The 23049-nt window shown below is 42.4% G+C and overlaps 1 protein-coding gene across 14 annotated transcripts in view; it reads left to right on the top strand.

Moving 5' to 3' along the window:
- Window positions 1–23049, top strand: part of Mroh1 (maestro heat like repeat family member 1) — a 91279-nt gene that overhangs the window by 410 nt on the left and 67820 nt on the right. For 9 of the 14 annotated variants that reach the window (XR_007107647.1, XR_007107648.1, XR_007107649.1 and 6 more), the window contains exons 2-5: window positions 13873–13977; window positions 14176–14251; window positions 15904–16001; window positions 16818–16892. Coding sequence is in view for 11 of the 14 variants with exons in the window: in XM_047543906.1 (XP_047399862.1) it covers window positions 16871–16892 (22 nt within the window). In the remaining 3 variants the exon portion in view is untranslated. The remainder of the gene's footprint in view (window positions 1–13872; window positions 13978–14175; window positions 14252–15903; window positions 16002–16817; window positions 16893–23049) is intronic. The other 5 variants (XM_047543921.1, XM_047543912.1, XM_047543934.1 and 2 more) reach the window with 3 other exon arrangements.

The following is a 23049-nucleotide window of genomic DNA, read 5'->3' as shown; positions in this document are numbered from 1 at the left end:
CCTGCCCCTGCTGGGAGCACGGTGGCCCCCGGCCCTTGTCCCTACTTTCTGGGGTGGGGAGCGAGGAGTCCACGTTCCTGCGGCCTACTGAGGGGTCGCCCGGGGGCGGTGTCCTTTCCTCTCAGGCCGCTGAAGCCAGGCCTAAACCCTGGTGTCCTTAGCGCTTTGGGGCCACAGGCTTTTAGTGTTTGGCGAGCGGAGGCCTTCTAGAGCAGGGAAGGGATTTGTCCAGAGTCAGGCGGGACGAATGGTCCCACGGTGTAGGTCACGAGCTGGAAGTTCAGCTCTCAAGCAAGGCTGGAGCTGGGTGGTGCTTAGCTAGAACTGCCCCGCGGATTTTGGGTTCCTGTTTCCTGCAGAGTCGGTACAGCCGCAGTGCAGGGCTCATTTCTGCACATCCTACAGAGGTCCCCTTTGCCAGCTGAGGCTGGGGATTGGACAGAGCCATAAACACTAGTGGAGTGAGGTCAGACTCAGTGGGTGAAGGAAGGAGGGCCTGGCAGGGGAGCAGCCCAGCCTGGGGATATGAACTGGAGCAGCTGTTGCGGTGATGGGCAGTTTTGAGGAGCTAGTGAGGGAGGCAGGGACCCCTTTGGAAGGAGATGGTAGGAGTGGAGGTGGTGTGGGGAGGAGATAGAGGAAGAGGGGCTGTTAGTACTGATTTCTGACCCAGATGGTTGAGTGGTGATAACTCAGGAAAGAAGCAGATGGGTTGGGAAGTGTGGGAGGTCAGGGGTGAAGATGGTGGGTTGAGTCTTAGAGCTGTTGGGCTTGAGTAGCCATGACCATCTGGATGGAGACCCTGAGTAGGCATGTCGTCCTGGGAGAGGCGAAGCTGGATTCCCCTCTGGGAATCATTGGTTGTGAGGTATTTTCATGGTATGATTATGACTTGGTTGACTGTACAGTCTCCACACCCTGTAGGCCTGAGGATGCTGCTGTCTGCTGATCTTCATTCCAGGCCTCTCAGATAAGACCAAGGTGAACTTGGTCTCAGGTGGGAGTGAGGAATGACCTATGGTTGAATTGTTTCTGTTATCTTGAAATAAATGTCCTGGCTGCTGTGGCTTTTCAGACCTGCATCTTGCTACTTCTCTCTCCCCCTGGTTTGATTTCTGCTATCCTGTGGAACACCAGGGGGTCAGAGGTGGAACCTGTGGGGCATATGCTTGCTCAGGTTTACAGCCATTGGTGTGTACTGGGAGAGGTAGATGTCTGTGCTTGCTTTTTTTCTCTAGGGTCCACAGAGGCCCAGGTGAGAGGCAAAGTTGCTCCTGTGATCAGCAACCCCACGTCTTGGAACCTCTTTCTGTGAACTAAGTTGTTTTGAGTTTAAGCCAGTGCAGTGCACACAGTGTGATTCTCTTGGGAAGAAGCACCAGACAAGGCTCTCATAGCTCTTGTAAGCTCCTGGGCAGTGCTCAGAGAATAATGATTGATAAATCATGAGAATCATGCTTTCTTCACTGAGCTAGAGGGCTCCCTTGCTTTGGGAGTTTGTGTGAAACCACTGATATAGCTCCACATGGATTATGTTGAGAAATTGTGTTCTCAGGGGGTGGTGAGCAGTGAATGCTGGGTGGTATCACCTGGCCCAAGTTTGTGTTGGTGACTCTGGAAGTTGACTCTTCTCTGGCCTCTGTGCTAGGGGAAAAGGGCCCTTGGACTCCATGTCAGACTAGGGCAGTCTGTGACCTCCCCACCTATGTTTGACCCTCCAGGCTGACTCATCTTGCAGGTGATGTAGTACCTCTGTTGTGCCTACACCACACACACAGCAGCCGTAATACTTACGAGTCTTTTTTTTCTTTTTTTGAAGTACTGGGGATTGAACCCAGGAGAACTCTACCACTGAGCTTTTCATTTTTTATTTTGAGACAGTCTTGCTAAGTTGCTGATGCTGACTTTGAACTTGTGATCCTCCTGCCTCAACCTCCCAAATTGCTGGGATTATAGGTTTGTGCCACTGTACCTGGTTCCTTTGAGTTCTTTTTGTGGCAAAGAGAGCCCTCACACAAGGACTTGTGGGCCTCAGACAGTGCCTGGTGGTCATTTACTAAATGTAGAACCAAGAGGATGCAGTTTCTTCATTCATATAAGTGTGCACACTGTGTAGGGAGGAAAGGCCCCATCAACCCAACCTCCCTACCACCTCCTTCCATAGTTTTATTTTTTAAATTTACCCATATCCATGGTAGGCATCTGGTTGTTTTTCTTAACATCTGTGTACATTTCTTAACATCTGTGCACTAATGTGAAGGTGTCTGTTGAGAGATGTGAAAAAGTGCTGGGCCGTCTGGCTTGTAGTGGCCTTTCCTCTGGCCCTGCCATGGGTACTAGCACCCAGCATCCTTGTCCTCATGTTGTCCAGTGCTCTTGGAACCTAGCACATGCCTAACTTCTTCCAAGTCAGAGTGTGGTCAGCACTTGCAGTTGGCAGAAGGGACCCAGGGAGATTCTGTGCATGCTGATGGCTGTGCAACAATCCCACAAGGTGTCTGGCTATAGCACTGAGTCCTCAGCTAACCATGGTATCATACTGTCCATCAGCTCTGGAAAGGGCAGAATGTATCTGCTGGGCTGAAGGCGTGATCAGCACAGCCCCCATTTATCTGTGGGCTGTCTCTCCTAGGAAATCCTATATGTTCTTTGCCCTTTTTCTTGTTTGTCTTAGTGACGCAGAAGCTCCTTTGGGTGTTATAGTCAAATTAGTTTTTAAAAAAAAATATATTTTTAATTGTCAGTGGACCTTTATTTTATTTATATATGGTGCTGAGAATTGAACCCAGTGCCTAACACATGCTAGGCAAGCACTCTACCACTGAGCCACAACTTCAGCCCACAGGCAAATTAGTCTTGTCATGTGTATTGTGAATGATTTGTCCTGCATTGTCTTTTTTCTTTCCATATTTTTTATTAGTGCATTATAGTCGTACATATTGATGGGATTTGTGGTTACATATTTGTATGTGCACACAATATAACTATATACTTCGACTAGAATCATTCCACAGCACCTCCTCCCTCTCTCCCCAACTTCTACACCCTTGTCTTTGTTTGTTACCAGGGATTGAACCCACGGGCACTTAACCACTGAGCCATATCCCCAGCCTTCTTTATCTTTTATTTAAAGGGTCTCTCTAAGTTGCTCAGGGCGTTGTTGAATTGCTGAAGCTAACTTTGAGCTTGTGAACCTCCTGCCTCAGCCTCCCAAACCACTGGGATTACAGGGATTACAGGTGTGCCACTGTGCCCATCTGGTCTTTTTTTTTTTTTTTTTTTTTGTGGTGCTGGGGATTGAACCCAGGGCCTGTGCTTGCAAGGCAAGCACTCTACCGACTGAGCTATCTCCCCAGCCCTTTTTTTTCTTTACAAATAAAAATTTATGTAATTATGATATACAATATGATGTTTTGAAATAGGTATACATTTTGGAATGGCCAAGTCAAGCTGAGATATATATTACCTCACCTATTTATTTGTGGTGAGAACTCTTAAAATCTGTTCTCAGTAATTTTCAAGTTGCCATACATTGTTATTAGCTATAGAAACCATGTTCTATAATAGATCTGTTGAACCTATTTCTCCAGTCTAATTGAAACATTGTACCCTTTAATTAACTTGTTCCTAATCCCCCATCTCCTTTAACCTCCACTCTATTCTCTGCTTCCATGAGTTCAGTCTTTATAGCCCTACATATGAGATCATGGAGCGTTTGTTCTTCTGAAACTGGCTCACTTCACTTTACCACATTTTCTTTGTCCATTCACCCATCATTGGAAACTGGTTGATCCCATGTCCTGGCTGTGAGTCCTGTGTAGTGGTGACCCTGGGAGTGCAGATGGCCCTTTGATGTGATGATTTATTTCCTTGGGTCGGTGCTCAGTAGTGGTATTGCTGGATTATGAGGTAGTTCTCTTTATTTTTAGAGGATCCTTCTTGCTGTTTTGTATATTGGCTGTATCAAATTTACATTCCCACCAGCAGTACATATGGATTCCCTTTTCTCAACATTTTCACCGACATTTGTTATCTTTCAGCTCTTCGATTATAGCCGTTTTAAAAGGTGTGAGGTGATAATTCATGGTGGCCTCCCCTGCCCACTTTAAAAAGGATTTTACTTATTGAGAGCAAGAGAATGCAAATAACATAGCAATCAAAAACTTACCTGGCCTTTAATTGGCTTTTCTTTCTCTACTCCTCAAGTGGAGTTAGCTTTTGTTTAGGTGTCTTCTGCTGGCCCTGATCAGCTCTGAAGTCTGTGCAGGAGGGGAAGCTGAGCAGATTCCCTGAGTGCCCCTCTGGCAAGCACTCTCCAGGCTGGGAGCAGTGGTGCTGTTTCTCCCTCTGCTTTCCCTTCTGATTCACGGTCTCTGCACCATGGTCGTTGCACTGAGGCCAGTGCTTTGGGAAGAGAAACTCTGGAAAGCCCACTTTGCTGTCTTTTTAAAAAAATTTTTCAGGCTTTTAAAATTCTTTCTAAATGTACATGACAGTAGTGCATTTTGAAATATAACACATACATGGAGTATCACTTCCCATTCTTGTGGTTGTACGTGGTGTGGTACACGGGTCCTGTGTTCATGTCTGATTCATTCCACTGTCTTTCCGTTCCCCTCCCTCCCTTCCCTTCTTTCCCCTTTGTCTAATCCAGTGAACTTCTATTCTCCCACACCCCCTATTGTGTGTTAGCATCTGCATATCAGGGAGGACATTTGGTCTTTGGATTTTGATTGATGACTTTAAATAGATGTTTCAAGTCAGCAAATCTATACTCAATATATAACCATATGTGAGAAAGTTTTCCCAGCCTCTGTGAAGTGACTTCAATTGGAAGTGAACTGGGCAGCTTTGGCCAGTGATGGGTTGTAGCAAGGAGGTTACTGGTATAGAATCTTTTAGAATTTTCCCAGCAGAACAAAGGCCAAACCCATCCTGTTTTGGAGATGGGAATGTTCTGCTGCAGGTTGATCTGTGGGTGAATGGCCTTTCGTGTTCAGTGGTTGAAGTTTCTCATGGGTTGGTTGCCGGCCATGGGCAGTACAGCTAACTTTTCAGGAACACTGGATCCAGATAAGATTAATCCTGGTGAAGTGACCTATTCAACCAGGTATTTATCAAAATGTTTTATGGGGGCTTTGGTTCATTATTTTCTGTGTTCTCTGTGCTACAGGGAACATTAGCTTTCTGAATAGGTCATTTTGAAAGTATGCTCTGGATAGGACTAAGACTTTATAGATTGCCTCTGGTAACACTGGCTTCTGTACACTCTCAATTTAGAAATAAAGCAGCCCATGGCCTCATATCCAATTCAAAGAATTCCAGGCTGGTGAGGTTCTGCATAATAGGAGCAGTGGACTGCTAGGAGCAGTTTCTCTAAGAGGTCATTTGTGAAGTTGCTTATTTTATTTATTTATTTATTTTTATTTTTATTTTATTTGTTCTAATTAGTTGTATATGGTAGTAGAAAGCATTTATACATTTTGATAGATCATACATAAATAAAGTATAATCTCTCTTCATTTTTCTGATTATACATATTGCAGGATCACATCGATCATGTACTCATATGTGTATATGGAATAATAATGTCTGTTTCACCATACTACCATTCCTTCCCCCATACCCTTTCCCCTCCCTTCATTCCCCTTTACCTAATATAAAGTAGCTCTATTCTTCCCTATCCCCCGCAGCTTATTGTGAATTAGCATATCAGAGAATACATTTGACCTTTGGTTGTTTTTGAGTTTGTCTTATTTCATTTAGCGTGATATTCTCTAACTCCGTCCATTTACCAGCAAATGCCAGAATTTCATTCTTTAAAGCTGAGTAATATTCCATCATGTGTGTGTGTGTGTGTGTGTGTGTGTGTATACACACACCACATTTTCTTTATCCATTTATCTGTTGAAGGGCATCTAGGTTGGTTTCTTAGTTTATCTTTTGTGAATTGAGCTGCTGTAAACATTGATGTGGCTGTGTCATTGTAGTATGTCGATTTTAAGTCCTTTGGGTATAAACCAAGGAATGGGTTAGCTGGGTCAAGTGGTGGGTCCATTCTAAGTTTTCTTAGGAATCTCCACACTGCTTTCCATAATGGTTGCACCAATTTGCAGTCCCACCAGCAATGTATGAGTGTACCTTTCCCCCCACATCCTTGCCAACATTTATTATTGCTTGTATTCTTTTTTTTTTTTTTTTTTTTTTTTTTTTTTGATGGGGGGGTGCTGGGGATCGAACCTAGGGCCTTGTGCTTACAAGGCAAGTACTCTACCAACTGAGCTATCTCCCCAGCCCCCTGCTTGTATTCTTGATAATTGCCATTCTGATTGGAATGAGATGAAATCTTAGAGTAGTTGTGATTTGCATTTCTCTAATTGCTAAAGATGTTGAACATTTTTTCATGTATTTGTTGATTGATTATATTTCTTCTGTGAAGTGTCTGTTCAGTTCCTTAGCCCATTTATTGATTGGGTTTTTTTTTTTTGGGTTAAGTTTTTTTGAGTTCTTTATATATTCTAGAGATTAATGCTTTATCTGAGGTGCATGTGATAAAGATTTTCTCCTAACCTGTGGGCACTCTCTTCACATTGTTGATTATATCTTTTGCTGAAAAGACGCTTTTTAGTTTGAGTCCATCCTATTTATTGATTTTTTTTTAAGTTGGCAATGGACCTTTATATTATTTATTTATTATTATTATATGGTGCTGAGAATTGAACCCAGTGCCTCACACATGCTAGGCAAGTGCTCTGCCACTGAGCCACAACCCCAGCCCGATTCTTTTTTTTTTTAATAAAATTTTCTTTCTTGGGTCTGGGGAGATAGCTCAGTCGGTAGAGTGCTTGCCTTGTAAGCACAAGGCCCTGGGTTTGATCCCCAGCACCAAAAAAAAAAAAAAAAAAAAGAAAAGAAAAAGAAAAATTTTTTTCTTATTTTTACAGACTGCATTATGATTCATTTTATACAAATGGGGTACAACTTTTCATTTCTGTGGTTGTACACAATGTAGATTCATACCATTCATGTTTTATACATAGGATAATACTGTCTATCTCATTCTACTATCTTTCCATCCCCCACCCCCTCCCACTCCATTTTCCTCTATACCATCCAAAGTTCCTTCATTCTTCTCTTCACACACCCCCAGCAACCCCCCCTCGCTATATATCATCATCCATTTATCAGAAAACATTCATCCTTTGGTTTTTTGGGCTTGGTCTATTTCACTTAGCATGATATTTTCCAACTTCATCCATTTACCAGCAAATGCCATAATTTTATTCTTCTTTATGACTGAGTAATATTCCATTGTGTATATATACCACAGTTTCTTTATCCACTCACCTATTAAAGGGCATCTCAGTTGGTTCCACAATCTAACTATTGTGAATTGAGCTGCTGTGAACATTGATGTGGCTGCATCACTGTAGTATGCAGATTTTAAGTCCTTTGGGTATAAACCAAGGAGTGGGATAGCTGGGTCAAATGCTGGGTCCATTCCAAGCTTTCTGAGGAATCTCCATACTGCTTTCCAGAGTGGCTGCACCGGTTTGCAACTCCACCAGCAATGTCTGAGTGTGCTTCTTTCTCCATATCCATACCAACACTTACTATTGTTTGTGTTCTTGACAATAGCCATTCTAATTGGAGTTAGAGGAAATCTTAATGTGGTTTTAATTTGCATTTCTCTAATTACCAGGGATGATGAGCACTTTTTCATGTATTTGTTGATCACCTGTATATCTTCTTCTGTGAAGTGTCTGCCCATTTCCTTAGCCCATTTATTGATTGGGTTCTTTGTATTTTGGGTGTAAAGTTTTTTAAGTCCTTTATAAACTTTGAGATGAGTGCTCTGTCTGAGGTGTGTGTGGACAAGATTTTTTCCCACTCTGTAGGTTCTCTTTTCACATTGTTCATTGTTTCCTGTGCTGAGAAAAAACTTTTTAGTTTGAATCTATCCCATTTATTGATTCTTGTTTTTATTTCTTGCGCTCTGGGGGTCTTGTTAAGGAAGTCTGGTCCTAAGCCTACATGATGGAGATTCAGGCCTACTTTTTCTTCTCTTTGGTGAAGGGTGTCAGGTCTAATTCCTAGATCCTTGATCCACTTTGAGTTTAGTTTTGTACAGGGTGAGAGACAGGGGTTTAATTTCACTTTACTGCATATGGATTTCCAGTTTTCCCAGCACCATTTGATGAAGAGGCTGTCTTTTCTCCATTGTAAGTTTTTGGCAACTTTGTCTAGTGTGAGATAACTGTACTTATGTGGGTATGTCTCCTTGTATTCTATCCTGTACCATTGGTCTACCTGTCTATTTTGGTGCCAGTACTATGCTGTTTTTGTTACTGTTGCTCTATAGTAGAGTTTAAGGTCTGGTATTGTGGTACCTCCTGCATCACTCTTCCTGCCCAGGATTGCTTTGGCTATTCTAGATCTTTATTTTCAATATTAAATATTGTCTGAGGTTCTTTCTTCCAAATGGTCTAGTCTGTTGGTGATGCTTTCCATTGAATTTATAATTTGATTTATTGATTCCTTCATTTTGAGGATTTCTGCTTGATTTTTTCATAATCTCTAACTCTATTGAAGTGATCTTTCACTTCCTGTATTTTCTCTTTGATTTCACTTTTTATTCAATTCTTTACTTCACAGATCAGATTAACTGTGTACATTCTAAACTCCTTCTTGGAATTTCTTCAGTTGTGTTGTCAGTGGCTTCTCTTATCAGGGCATCTTGGTTTGTTGGTGGCATTTTGTTCCCTTGTTTTTTCATGTTGCTTTCTCATGTTTTCTCATGTAGTGTATGGATCTAGGCAACACAGATTCTACCCTATATCATCACTGGACCTATATCATCACTGAAGATTTCCAGTATCCTGCCTTTAAGAGGGAGAACAATATCAACAACACCCAGGGCAGACAATATACAGCCTCAAGTCTAATAGCTCCCAGAAGGCATCCAGTACCCTCTCGCTGTAAACAGTAATGATGAGTTCAATCCCTGTCCACAAAAAAACAGAAAATTTGCCAAATGGATTTACAATCTCAGATAGTGGACAAAGAAAGAAACAGTGCAGGACATGGTGTTCATAAGGGAGAAAAAGAAAGGCCAGAAGCAAAAATCCACAGGAAGAGTGGGAGAGGAGCCAACATAGATTGGCCATTAGGTGGAGAAAAAATATAAAGGGAATCTAGGAAGACAGACAAGAGAGAGGAAGAATATGTATAAAGAGAAGAAAAAATTAAAAATATAAGAATGTACAGGATATAGAGCAGAACTGCAAAACACCATGCACATACTACTGTCTTCAACAAACTGATCCACAGAAAGCACCCTGCTCCAATATGGTGGAGAGAGGTGCCAGAGAAGAAAAAATGAAAACAAAATAAATCTCCGTGGAAAATTGAACGACTGTCCCTGCCAGCATCTGAAAGCCTCTCAGCCTGCCTCTGACTTCCCACAAGACCGCCTGGCCCAGACAGGCCCTGGCAGACCCAGTCACTGTCTCACCAGCTGGGCCTCAGAAGCCCTGGGTTGGCCACGTTGCAAGCCCAAGATCTCAGTGCCACTGGAACTTGGAGAGAGCCCACCAGGGATGAGCAATCCTGAGAGACAGTGGTAACCAGATGGCGCAACTGCACTCCCAGAAGGAAGACCCCAGGGGCAGCGAAACCCACAGGCACCCTGACACTGAACCTCCAGGTCCTGGCCAGTGTCCCCAGAGAGGGGTGGCTGTGCCCCAAGATGGCAGTCGCAGCAAACCCACTGGCACCCCTAGCAAACCCCAGGCTCTCAAAATGGATGTGGCCTTGTGCAACCAGACCTGGAGTCTCCCTGGCAGCAGCCCTCTGGGCAGTGGTGGAAGTGGCAGTAGCAGGAGTCGTTGGCAGCAGGCAGGGGGTCAGCAGCTGCTGCAGATGTCGGTGACATCGGCAGCAGGTGGGGGACTGCGGCAGCAGTGGTGGTGGCATCGCTGCAGGCGACCTGCAGGAGTGGCATGGCTTTGGCGTCAGTGGTGTCAGTGGTAGGAGCAGCGGTGGCAGCAGTTTAGATGGCAGCTGGCATCCGAGGCAGCAGCACCCGGGAATAGGCCTCCTGGCACCTGCGGCAGTGGTGTCAGAGGCAGCTGCGCCCAGGAGAAAACCTCTGGTCTGGGCCGTGGCAGTGGTGCCGGCAGCAGCAGCACCTGGGAAAAGAGCTCCAGGCATCTGTGCAGAGGCCTCAGGGGCAGTTGCGCCCTGCCTCCCAGAGGAGACCTTTGGGCAGCAGCGTGGGCCCCCTTGTTGTCTTGATGTGGACTAGGCCATCGTTATTTTGTCCACAACCAGAAGTCTTTTTGATTTTCCAGTAATGGTAGGGAGATCCTTTTCTCCTAGTACTCTCAGGTCCTCCTTCTTCAAGTAGCCTGTATCCTGGCAGTTTTGTGGTCTCTGTGGCATGTTCCATTGTGGCGTACTGGTGAAACCTTGGCCGGTGGCAAGCTGGGACAAGGAGCCGTGGACGCTGTGCACCTTTGCAGGGTGGGGTTGCTCTTGGTGCTTGGAGTTGTATTTTTTTTTTCCCCCAGTGCTGGGGATTGAACCCAGGGCCTGTGCTTGCGAGGCAAGCACTCTACCAACTGAGCTACATCCCTAGCCCTGGATTTATACTCTTGATGATTAGGGACACTGAGCATTCTTTTCATGTACTTGTTGGCTGATTGCTTGTTTTCTTCTGAGAAATGTCTATTCAGGTCCTTTGCTCACTGTTAGGTTTGTTATGTATTTTGGATAGTAACCTCTTATCAGATGCAGATATTTTCTCCTATTCCGTAGGTTGTCTCTCCACTCATTGTTTCCTTTGGGTTTATGTAATCTTGTTGTCTATTTTTGCCTTTTTATTTTTCCTGTGGTACTGGGGATTGGACCCAGGGAGGCTCTACCACTGAGCTACACCCTCAGCCCTTTTTATTTTTTATTTTGAGTCACGGTTTCATTCAGTTGCCCAGGCTAGCCTTGAACTTATGACCCTTCTGCCTCAGTCTCCCATGTCACTGGAATTCCAGGTGTGTGCACTGGGCCAAATTCTGCTTTTGCTTTTGCTGTTCTGCATTGTCTCTCATTTATGTTTCACTGGTGATTGGAGGGGGCGAGTGTAGGACTGTGGAACTAGGTGTATGGTTGAGGCAGGTGTAGGATATGGTTATGTGTGTGTGTGCTTGTATACACATTCAGAAGTTTGATTTTTCTAAAGGGGTGGGGAGTGTGGCTCAGTGGTAGAGCACTTGCTTGTTTAGCATGTTTGAGTTCCTGGGTTCATTTACCAGCACAGGAAAAAAAAAAAAAAAAAAAGAAAGATCTCATGTTGCTTTGAACTCCTGGGTGCAAATGATCCTCCTACCTCAGCTTCCCAAGTACCTGGGACTGTAGGTGCAGACCACTGTGCCTGACTTTGAAATTTTAAAATTTTGTATGGTCAAGGAGAACAATGTTCATAATGGCGTCTGGGTTTTTTGTGTCTGGCTTAGAAAGTCTGTTCCAACTCCAGTGCTATTGAGTATTTACCTGTATTTTCTACTAGGATTCTTATAGTTTCATTTTTACATTTAACTCTTGCATCCATCTGGAACTTACTTTGAAGTAAGGAAAAATGTAGGGAAGATTTAGTTTTTTTAGACTAAGTGCACAACTAACTGCTTCAGTACTATTTATTGACTAATCTGTCTTTACGATTAAAATCCCACCTTATCATAGAATACTTTTGTCTTCCTTACTACTGTTTTTTTCTGGACTATTATTATGTGTTTATTTATTTGTCTTGAGGTGCAGTCTTGCTCTGTTGCCCAGGCTGGTCTCAAGTGACCTTGCTGAATCTCGAGTAGCTGGGTCTGTAGGTGTGCACTGATTCTCTCCCTTCTTGAGTGAGCTTTGGTAGTTCATATCTTTTAATGAACTTTTTTTTAAGTTGTTGACTTTTCCTGCCATAGAGTTGTTCAGAATATGTAATTATCCTTTTAGTATCTGTAGAATCTGTGGTGATGTCTACTCTCTCATTCCTGATATCAGTAATTTGTTTCTTCTTTTTTCCTGAGCAGTCAGGCTAAAGTTTATCAAATTTATTTATCTTCTCACAAATTAGGCCTTGGTATCATTTTTTTTTCTATTCTATTTTTATTTCTTTGATTTGTATGCTGATACTTTTTTCCTTACTTTTGCTTCATTTGGGGGTCTCGTTTCTCAAGGATGCCTTTGAAGTCATTCTTTATTAATATAGATTTGTGCTATAAGCTCCCACAAATTTCAGTACAGCTTTTTTATAACTTTTTGTTTGTTTTGTTTTGGGAATTAAACCAGGGGTGTTTTGCCATTAACCCACATCCCCAGCCCTTTTTGTTCTTTGTTTTGAGACAGGGTCTTATGGGTTGCCCTGGCTGGGCTAGAATTTATGACCCTCCTATCTCAGCCACACAAGTTACTGGGATTGCAGTTGTGTGCCACCCTGCCCACCTTGTAATTTCATTTTGTATTCCTTTTGGAACTCTGCATTATTTCAAAGCATAGTGAGTAGTTTCTAAATACTTGAAACTTTCTCAGTTATCTTTCTCTTATTGATTTATTTAATTCCATTGTGGTCAGAGAACATACTTTGTATGTCTTGAATTTTTGACATGTATAAGATTTGTTTTATTGCCAAGAATGTGGTCGTGTATTAGAAATAACATGTATCCTAATGTTAGTGAATGGAGCATTCAGTAAACGTGCTTAGGTCAAGTTGATTAGCAGTGTGGTCCATTCACATCTCTGTCTTCTTACTGATTTTCTCCACTTGTTCTATCTGCCCTGGAGAAAGGGATGTTTGAATCTGTAGCTTAGATCTGTCTGTTTTTCCTTGCAGTTGTATTAGCTGTGCTCTGTGTAGTTTGAAGCTCTGTGTTATGTACACACATGTTCAGAATTGTCGTGTTTTTGAAACCTGCCAGTCTGGTCACCCATCTTTCTGGCTTGTTTCTACTTTTCCATCCTTTTACACTTGACCTCTTTGTAACACTTCAGCCTTTCCTGTAGTTTCTTGAATATGAAACATCCAGTATAGTGACTCTCTACATGACCTTGTCTGCTAATTTTTTCTTTTGTGTCATGTACAGGTCAGTTTGTATTGATCCATTCATCCTCATTATGGGTCATGTCTTCCTGCTTCTCTGCTTTCTCCCTCCCTTCCTCCTTCCTTTCTTTCCTTCCCCTCCCCCGCCTTTCTTTCGTGTGGGGTGTTGAACTCAGGGCCTTTTGTATGCTACATCAACCCTCCTGGCAACCTTGGAGCCAGCCATTGCATTTAACCTTGTTGGCTCTGGATATTTTTGCATCCTGTATCACCCTTGAATTTCATGCTAGGATGTGGCTAAGTTTCTTGGGTACAGTTTAGTCCATTCAGGGCTTGCTTTTACCTTTGTTTGATGAGACTGAGCAACATAGAGTTTAGTGAGAGTTTTATTTCATTACTGAGGTAAAGCCCCTCCGTAGCACTCTGCCCAATATCTGGTGAGTTCTGTGCTTTCCTCTCTGGTCTGGGAGCAGCACATTCCTGACCCTTTGTAAGCTCCAGATATTGTTTCTGCTAATCCCTTTGGGTGGTTTTCCCCCAAGTTTCCGTTCCTTTTTCTACTGGTAGCACTTGTATTAGTTTTCTAATGTTGCTGTAACAAATTATCACAGACTTAATGTTATTACACAGATTCATCACCTTAAATTGCTTGAAGTCAGAAATCTGACATGGGTCTCACTGGGGAACATCCAGATCTAGGTAGGGCTGTGTTCCTTTTTGGTGACTCTGGAAAGGATCTGTTTCCTACTTTCAGGTTGTTCACAAAATTTGTTTCTTTGTATTTTTAGGACTGAAGTCCCTGTTTTCTTTCCAGCTATGAGCTGAGGGCTTTTGTAGGCCACCTCCATTTCTTGTGTCAAAGCCACCTTCCTGCATCTTCAAATTCGTCAATGGTGGGTTGAGTGTTTCTCATGCTTTGAATTTCTTTTCGCCTTCTTTTATGTCTTCCCAACTCAGCAGGACAGTTTTCTTGGTTTCTTTGGAGGGAGGGGGTAGTATGGAGGATTGAATCTAGGGCCTTGCACATACTAGGTAATTACAGTCATTGAGTTATATCCCCAGGCCTTTTAATTTTTTTTTTTTTTTTTAAGGCCTCACTAAGTTGTCTAGGCCGATCTTAAATTTGCACATCTCCTACCTCAGCCTCCTGAATAGCTGGGATTACAGGTAGGTGCTACCATTCCTTGCAAAATTTTCTGCTTTAAAGGATTTGTGTCTTGGTTGCTCTCACCCTGATAATCCACAGTAATCTCATCTCTATGTATATACCCTTAATCTCGTCTGCTAAATCCCTTTCCCATATAATGAAAATGTTCACATATTCTGAGTGTTAGGAAATGGGTATCTTTGGAGACATTATTTCTGCCAACCCAGCATTGATAACAATTCACTGAGTGCCTGGAAGACCCTCTGCAGGTCTCCAGAGTTCTCTCTGGGTGTGTTAGTCTGCTTTCCATCACTGTAACAAAGTACCTGAGATAATTAACTTATAAAGGCAAAAGGGTTATTTTAGCCAGTGTATGATCAGACAGACCTGTTGCTTTCAGCGTATGGTGAGGGTACGAGGTAGACATGGTGGGGAGTAAGTGACAGAGGAAAACTGTTTACCCTGCGGCCAGGAAAGGGATGGGGCCAGGGTCCAAGGGGATTATTGGATACCCCCAATAAGCCAAAGACCTCCCATTGGGCCCCACCTCCTAAAAGTCCCACCTCTCCCAATAGTCTTACCCTGGCAACCAAGCCTTTGGCACCTGTGCCTTTGGGGACACTTACCAAACCATAGCCCTGGGCGACTCTCCCTGCTACTGGAGCCTGCACACTAGCTGTTTGGAATTGATCAACACTCTCGGTTCTGTTTCTCAACTTGGATGCTTGTGATCCTTTGACCTGCTTCAAGGCCTCGAGGCTCTTTCTCCCCACAGTGCACTGGGGTAGTTGAAGGGCTTCCTCATTTCCCACCCCTTGGGGCTCACTGACCTTCATTTTCTGATGTCCACCATTGTAAGAACTACAGTTTCATGTATTTTGTCCAATTTTTATAGGACTTTTTTTGGTACTAGGGATTTGGCCTAGGGGCACTTAACCACTGAACCACATCCTCAGCCCTATTTAATTTTTATTTAGAGCCAGGGTCTTACTGAGTTGTTTAGCACCTCACTTTTGCTGAGGCTGGCTTTGAACTCGTGATCCTCCTGCCTAAGCCTCCCAAGCCACTGGAATTACAGGTGTGTGTCACTATGCCTGGCCCCAGCCTTTTTTGTGTTTTATTTTGAGAGAGAGTCTCACCAAGTTTCTCAGGTCTTGCTAGCCAGCTGAGGCTGACTTTGAACTCATGATCCTCCTGCCTCAGCCTCCCACGTTGCTGGGATTACAGGTGGTTTATCCAGTTCTTGAGTTGTTCTGGCTGGGAGGGCTAGTTGGTTCCTGTCACACTCACCTGTCTGGGGCAGGTGACCTCTGGTGCCTGTCCATCTTCGTTTGCTTCTTTTTGAGTTGGGTGAGGGCCACCCTTAGAGGTGTGGTTAGGTTCACCTTTCGAATGGTGGAGGTCAACAGCTGTGGCTTTACACAGGGCAAAGCCTCTGTCCCTGGCTCCTCCACCTGGCAGACTCAGTCCAGGTCTGGGAACTTGGGGTTTGAGATTTCATGCCAGCTGTGCCATCCCCTTGAGAACAGTGCCTCTTTCTGAATGGGCCTGTCTCTCTGGGCCTCACAGTTGCTGGGTTCTGCCCTTTGAGAGCTGGAGTTCTCCTGCCTTCTCCCTGCTGTGCTGCAGATGGAATGTGTGCATTCATTTCCTGTTTTCCTTTTCCTTTTAGATGCCTTCCAGGAAGGGAGGGGCAGTGCTGTGCTGATGCCACCGTTGTCACAGCAGCTACCCTGCCTGCCTGTCTTCAGGGATCCCTGGGAGTTTCTGGTCTGTTAACCATCCATCCTTGTTTCCTTGCTGTTAAGGGTTTACCCTTTTAAAACATGCATCTTTTCTGTCATTTCAGTGGAGTTTTGGTGTGGGGGGTGGATGCTTGGGGTCAGCCTGCCTTCCTGAACTAGAATTCTCACTTATTTTTAATTCCTGCAACTCCCAAGATTGACACCATTTCTAACCTTGCCCTCTGTCCATGTGGGCACAGTCCTTTGTGATGCCAGGGGTGGATCATGGCATCTTTCCTTTATTTTCCCTGGAGTGTGTGAGGAAAGAATGCTGGAGGGGAGGAGATGAAGGGAACCAGGGGGTTCATCAGTGAATAGAGGCCACACAGTCAGAGTGGAGCTGGGTGCCAGGCCGAGGTGAGCCTGCAGTCTCTGACCTCCGGAAGACAAGGCATAGGCCGTGTATATGAGACCATGTGGTGAAGTGGTCGAGGCCGCGTGTGCTGGAGGGGCCATCTCCACAAGTGGCACTTCAAGGACGTTTGAGGCACAGTGTGGTCCACTTGTCTCCTCAGTGAAGAGACGGGTGCTTTGGGTGGAGGAGGAGCAGCCTTGCCTGCCAGGACTCAGGATGGTGAGGCCACACTGTGGGCCAATGCTTCCCTGAGCCGCCAGATCCTGGCAGGGGGTGGGGGTGGGGGGGTGTGTGGTCGTGGTCCATTTGGCTCCTTAAATTTTACCAACTGCAGCAGAGATATGCCCCAGGACAAATTCATTTAACTGTGTTTTATACAAAATAGTAATTGCCTATGAACTTGTATTATGGGGGCTTATGGATCAAATCCTGTGTTTTGTATTCCAGGCTGGAGAAGCTCTCCATGTGCACTTTGGGCAGTAGAAGCTGAGAACCCAGAAATGGCAGAGTCCTACATGGAGAGTGAGTGCTCAAGACATGGGGTGGATGCCAGGTGCCTTTTGCCCTCTGGCTGTCGAGATAGGCCAAGGCCAACATGAACTGTTCACTTGGCACCTGGGGGCCTGGTGGGATCTGGGCCAGATCGTGGAGCTCCCCTGTTAGAATTTAGGACCCAGGTGAGCCATGGCATTCAGAAACATGGCTTTCAGGAGCATGATTTTCCCAAGTTTTTGTTAATGAGAAACAAGAATGCAATGATTGTTCTAGCCTACTTGGGCTGCTCTGAAAAAATACCTTAGACTGGGTAACTTATATGTAATAAAATTTTTTTTCTTTTTTTTTGACGGTAATAACACTCAATTTAATTTATTTTCTTTTTTTAAAATATTTTTTATTTTTACAGATACATTTTGATTCATTGTACACAAATGGGATACAACTTTTCATTTCTATGGTTGTATACAATGTATATTCACACCATTCATGTAGTCATACATGTAAGTAGGGTAATACTGTCTGTTTCACTCTACTGTTTTTCCATTCCCACCCCACCACCCCCTTTTCCTCTACACCCTCCAAAGTTCCTTCATTCTTCTCTTCCCCTCACTACCCCCCATTGTTATATATTGGTATGCACTTATCAGAGAGAACATTCAGCCTTTGGTTTTTTGGGCTTGGCCTATTTCACTTAGCATATTTTCCAGCTTCATCCATTTACCAGCAAATGCCATAATTTTATTCTTCTTTATGACTGAGTAATATTCCATTGTGTATATATACCACAGTTTTTTTATCCATTCATCAATTGAAGGACATTTAGGTTGGTTCCACAATCTAACTATTGTGAATTGAGCTGCTGTGAACATTGATGTGGCTGCATCACTGTAGTATGCAGATTTTAAGTCCTTTGGGTATAAACCAAGGAGTGGGATAGCTGGGTCAAATGCTGGGTCCATTCCAAGCTTTCTGAGGAATCTCCATACTGCTTTCCAGAGTGGCTGCACCGGTTTGCAACTCCACCAGCAATGTCTGAGTGTGCTTCTTTCTCCATATCCATACCAACACTTACTATTGTTTGTGTTCTTGACAATAGCCATTCTAATTGGAGTTAGAGGAAATCTTAATGTGGTTTTAATTTGCATTTCTCTAATTACCAGGGATGATGAGCACTTTTTCATGTATTTGTTGATCACCTGTATATCTTCTTCTGTGAAGTGTCTGCCCATTTCCTTAGCCCATTTATTGATTGGGTTCTTTGTATTTTGGGTGTAAAGTTTTTAAGTCCTTTATAAACTTTGAGATGAGTGCTCTGTCTGAGGTGTGTGTGGACAAGATTTTTTCCCACTCTGTAGGTTCTCTTTTCACATTGTTCATTGTTTCCTGTGCTGAGAAAAAACTTTTTAGTTTGAATCTATCCCATTTATTGATTCTTGTTTTTATTTCTTGCGCTCTGGGGGTCTTGTTAAGGAAGTCTGGTCCTAAGCCTACATGATGGAGATTCAGGCCTACTTTTTCTTCTCTTTGGTGAAGGGTGTCAGGTCTAATTCCTAGATCCTTGATCCACTTTGAGTTTAGTTTTGTACAGGGTGAGAGACAGGGGTTTAATTTCACTTTACTGCATATGGATTTCCAGTTTTCCCAGCACCATTTGATGAAGAGGCTGTCTTTTCTCCATTGTAAGTTTTTGGCACCTTTGTCTAGTGTGAGATAACTGTACTTATGTGGATATGTCTCCATGTCTTCCATCCTGTACCATTGGTCTACCTGTCTATTTTGGTGCCAGTACTATGCTGTTTTTGTTACTATTGCTCTATAGTAGAGTTAAGATCTGGTATAGTGATACTTCCTGCATCACTCTTCCTACCCAGGATTGCTTTGGCTATTCTGGGTCTTTTGTTCTTCCAGATGAATTTCATGATTGCTTTTTCTGTTTCCATAAGAAATGTCATAGGGATTTTAATTGGAATTGCATTGAATCTGTATAGCACTTTTTGGTAGTATGGCCATTTTGACAATATTAATTCTGCCTATCCAAGAACACAGGAGAGCTTTCCATCTTCTAAGGTCTTCCTCAATTTCTTTCCTCAGTGTTTTGTAGTTTTCAAAAAAAGGCAGTATCTCTTTTACCTCTTTGGTTAGATTGATTCCCAAGTATTTTATTTTTTTTTGAGGCTATTGCAAATGGAGTTGTTTTCCTCATTTCCCTTTCAGATGTTTCATCGCTTGTGTATAAAAATGCTTTAGATTTATGCATGTTGATTTTATAACCTGCTATTTTGCTGAATTCATTGATGAGGTCTAGAAGTTTTCTGGAGGAGTTTTTTGGTTCCTGTAAATATAGAATTATGTCATCAGCAAATAGTGACAGCTTAAGTTCCTCTTTTCCTATTCGTATCCCTTTCACTTCTTTAGTCTGTCTAATTGCTCTGGCTAGAGTTTTGAGGACAATGTTGAAAAGAAGTGGTGAAAGAGGACATCCCTGCCTTGTTTCTGCTTTTAAAGGGAATGCTTTCAGTTTTTCTCCATTAAGAATGATGTTGGCCATAGGCTTAGCATAAATAGCCTTTACAATGTTCAGGTATGTTCCTACTATCCCTATTTTTTCTAGTGTTTTGAGCATGAAGGGGTGTTGTATTTTGTCTAACGCTTTTTCTGCATCAATTGAAATAACCATATGATTCTTATCCTTAAGTCTATTGACATGATGGATTACGTTTATTGATTTACAGATGTTAAACTATCCTTGCATTCCAGGGATGAACCCCATTTGATCATGGTGCACAATTTTCTTAATATGTTTTTGGATACGGTTTGACAGCATTTTGTTAAGGATCTTTGCATCTCTATTCATCAAGGATATTGGTGTAAAATTTTCTTTCCTTGATGTGTCTTTTCCTGGTTTGAGTATGAGGGTGATATTAGCTTCATAGAATGAGTTTGGTAGGGTACCCTCCTTTTCTATTTCCTGGAATACTTTGAGAAGTATTGGAATGAGTTCTTCTTTGAAGGTCTTGTAGAACTCGGCTGAGAATCCGTCTGGTCCTGGGCTTTTCTTGGATGGTAAGTTTTTAATGGCTTCTTCTATTTCATTTCTTGATATTGATCTGTTTACATTGTGTATGTCCTCCTGGTTCAGTTTGGGAGGAGCATATGTCTCTAGAAATTTGTCATTGTCTTCGGTAGTTTCTGTTTTGTTGGAATACAGATTTTCAAAGTAGCTTCTCATTTTGTTATGTATCTCAGTGGTGTCTGTTGTGCTATTTCCTTTTCATCACGAATTTTAGTAATTTGAGTTTTCTTTGTCCTTCTCTTTGTTAGTGTGGCTAAGGGTTTGTCTATTTTGTTTACTTTTTCAAAGAACCAACTTTTTGTTTTGTCAATTTTTTTTTTTTTTTTTTTTTGTGGTACTGGGGATCGAACTCAGAGCCTTGTGCTTACGAGGCAAACACCCTACCAGCTGAGCTATCTCCCCAGCGCTCAATTTTTTGAATTGTTTCTTTTGTTTCAGTTTCGTTGATTTCAGCTCTGATTTTAATTATTTCCTGTCTTCTACTACTTTTGCTGTTATTCTGTTCTTCTTTTTCTAGGGCTTTGAGCTGTAATGTAGGTCATTTAGTTGTTGACTTTTCATTCTTTTCTTGAATGCGCTCTATGCAATGAATTTTCCTCTTACTACTGCTTTCATAGTGTCCCAGAGATTTTGATATGTTGTTCCATTTTTCTCATTTACCTCTAAGAATTTTTTTGTCTCCTGATGTTTTCTCTTATCCATGCTTCATTCAGTAGCATATTATTTAGTCTCCAGGTGTTGGAGTAATTTCTGTTTTTTATTTTGTCATTGATTTCTACTTTCATTCCATTTTGATCTGATAGAAAACAAGGCAGTACCTCTATTTTTTTTGCATTTCCTAAGGGCTACTTTGTAGCATAACATATGGTCTATTTTCGAGAAGGTTCCATGTGCGGCTAAGAAAGTGAATTCGCTTGTTGATGGATGGAATATTCTATATATGTCTACTAAGTCTAGGTTATTGATTATGTTATTGAGTTCTGTGGTTTCTTTGTTTGGTTTTTGTTTGGAAGATCTATCCAGTGGTGACTGGTATGTTAAAGTCACCTAGAATTATTGTGTTGTAATCTATTTGATTCCTGGAATTGAGAAGGATTTTTTTGATGTATAGGATGCACTGCTGTTTGGGGCATAAATATGTATGATCGTTATGTCTTCCTGATTTATGGTTCCCTTAAGCAGTATGAAATGGCCTTCTTTATCCCTTCTGACTAACTTTGGCTTGAAGTCCACTTTATCTGATATAAGGATGGAAACCCCCGCTTTTTTACTGAGTCCATGTGCGTGGTAGGTTTTTTCCCATCTTTCACCTTTAGTCTGTGGATATCTTTTTCTATGAGATGAGTCTCTTGCAGGCAGCATATTGTTGGGTCTTTCTTTTTAATCCATTCTGCCAGTCTGTGTCTTTTGATTGATGAGTTTAGGCCATTAATGTTCAGGGTTATTATTGAGATATGATTTGTCTTCCCAGTCATTGGGCTTATTTTTGGTTTTTAACTTGACTTGGTTTCTCCTTTGAGTGGTTTTTCTCTAAGGTAGCTCCTCCCTTTGCTGACCTACATAGTTGTTTTTCATTTCCTCCTCATGGAATATTTTGTTGAGAATATTCTGTAGCGCAGGCTTTCTATTTGTAAATTCTTTTAACTTTTGTTTATCGTGGAAGGATTTTATTTCATCTTCAAATCTGAAGGTTAGTTTTGCTGGGTGTAGGATTCTTGGTTGGCAACCATGTTCTTTCAGAGCTTGGAATATGTTGTTCCAGGCCCTTCTAGCTTTTAGAGTCTGGGTTGAGAAGTCTGCTGCTATCCGTATTGGTTTCCCCCTATATGTAATCTGATGCTTTTCTCTTGCAGCCTTCAAAATCTTATTTCTATTTTGAATGTTAGGCTTTTTCATTAAAATGTGCCTTAGTATGGATCTGTTGTGATTTTGTGTATTTGGTATTCTGTCCGCCTCTTGTAATTGATTTTCCATTTCATTCTTCCGGCTTGGGAAATTTTCTGATATTATTTCATTGAATAGGTTGTTCATTCCTTTGGTTTGTATCTCTGTGCCTTCCTCAATCCCGATAATTCTTAAATTTGGTCTTTTCACGATGTCCCATAGTTCTTGGAGATTCTGTTCATGATTTTTTACCATCTTCTCTGTTTGGGCGACTTTATTTTCAAGATTAAATATTTTGTCTTCATTGTCTGAGGTTCTGTCTTCCAAGTGGTCTAGTCTTTTGGTGATGCTTTCCATTGAGTTTTTGATTTGGTTTATTGTTTCCTTCATTTCAAGGATTTCCGTTTTTTTTTTTTTTTTTTGAGAATCGTTCTCTCTTTGTTGAAATGATCTTTTGCTTCCTGCAGTTGCTCTTTCAACTGCTTATTGGTATTATCATTCATTGCCTGCATTTGCTCTCTTATCTCATCCTTTGCTTCACGAATCTTTTTTTTTTTTTTTTTTTTTTTTACTAACAAAACATTTTTAATTGTGTTGAATAAGTAATATATACACACATGAGTCTCAAAATAAAAATAAAAAAAAAAAGGACTGGGGTTGTAGCTCAGTGGTAAGAGTTCTTGCCTAGCATGTGTGAGGCACTGGGTTCGGTTCTCAGCACCACATATAAGTAAAAAAACAAAGAACCATGGACAAATAAAAGAAATTAAAAAAAAAAATCTAAAAATGTATATGGAGAAAAGGAAGTTTCTAATGCCATCCCCAGAGGCAATGACTTCTCTGGATTCTTCCAGGATGCAAGCATCAAACTTTATTCTAACTGGTGAGCGGTGGCACATGCCTGTCGGCCCAGAGGCTCCGGAGCCTGAGGATCGCAAGTTCGAGGACAGCTTCAGCAATTTAGCGAGACACCCTCCCCCACCCCCCCTGCTCCATTTTCTTATGCCAGGGATTGAACCCAAGGGCACATAGGCAATGAGCCACATCCCCAGCTCTTTTTATTTTTTTATGCTGAGCCAGGGTCTCACTAAGTTGCTTAGGGTCTCGCTAAATTGCTGAGGCTAGCCTTGAACTTGTGATCCTCCTGCCTCAGCCTCCCGAGCCGCCAGGATTACAGGTGTGCGACACTGCACCCGTCAGCGAGATCCTATTTCAAAATAAAAA

Source organism: Sciurus carolinensis, chromosome 1 (genome assembly GCF_902686445.1).
Source record: "Sciurus carolinensis chromosome 1, mSciCar1.2, whole genome shotgun sequence".
Taxonomy (NCBI): domain Eukaryota; kingdom Metazoa; phylum Chordata; class Mammalia; order Rodentia; family Sciuridae; genus Sciurus; species Sciurus carolinensis.
Note: the sequence above shows the minus strand (reverse complement) of the source record. Positions and strands in the feature narration are given on the sequence as shown.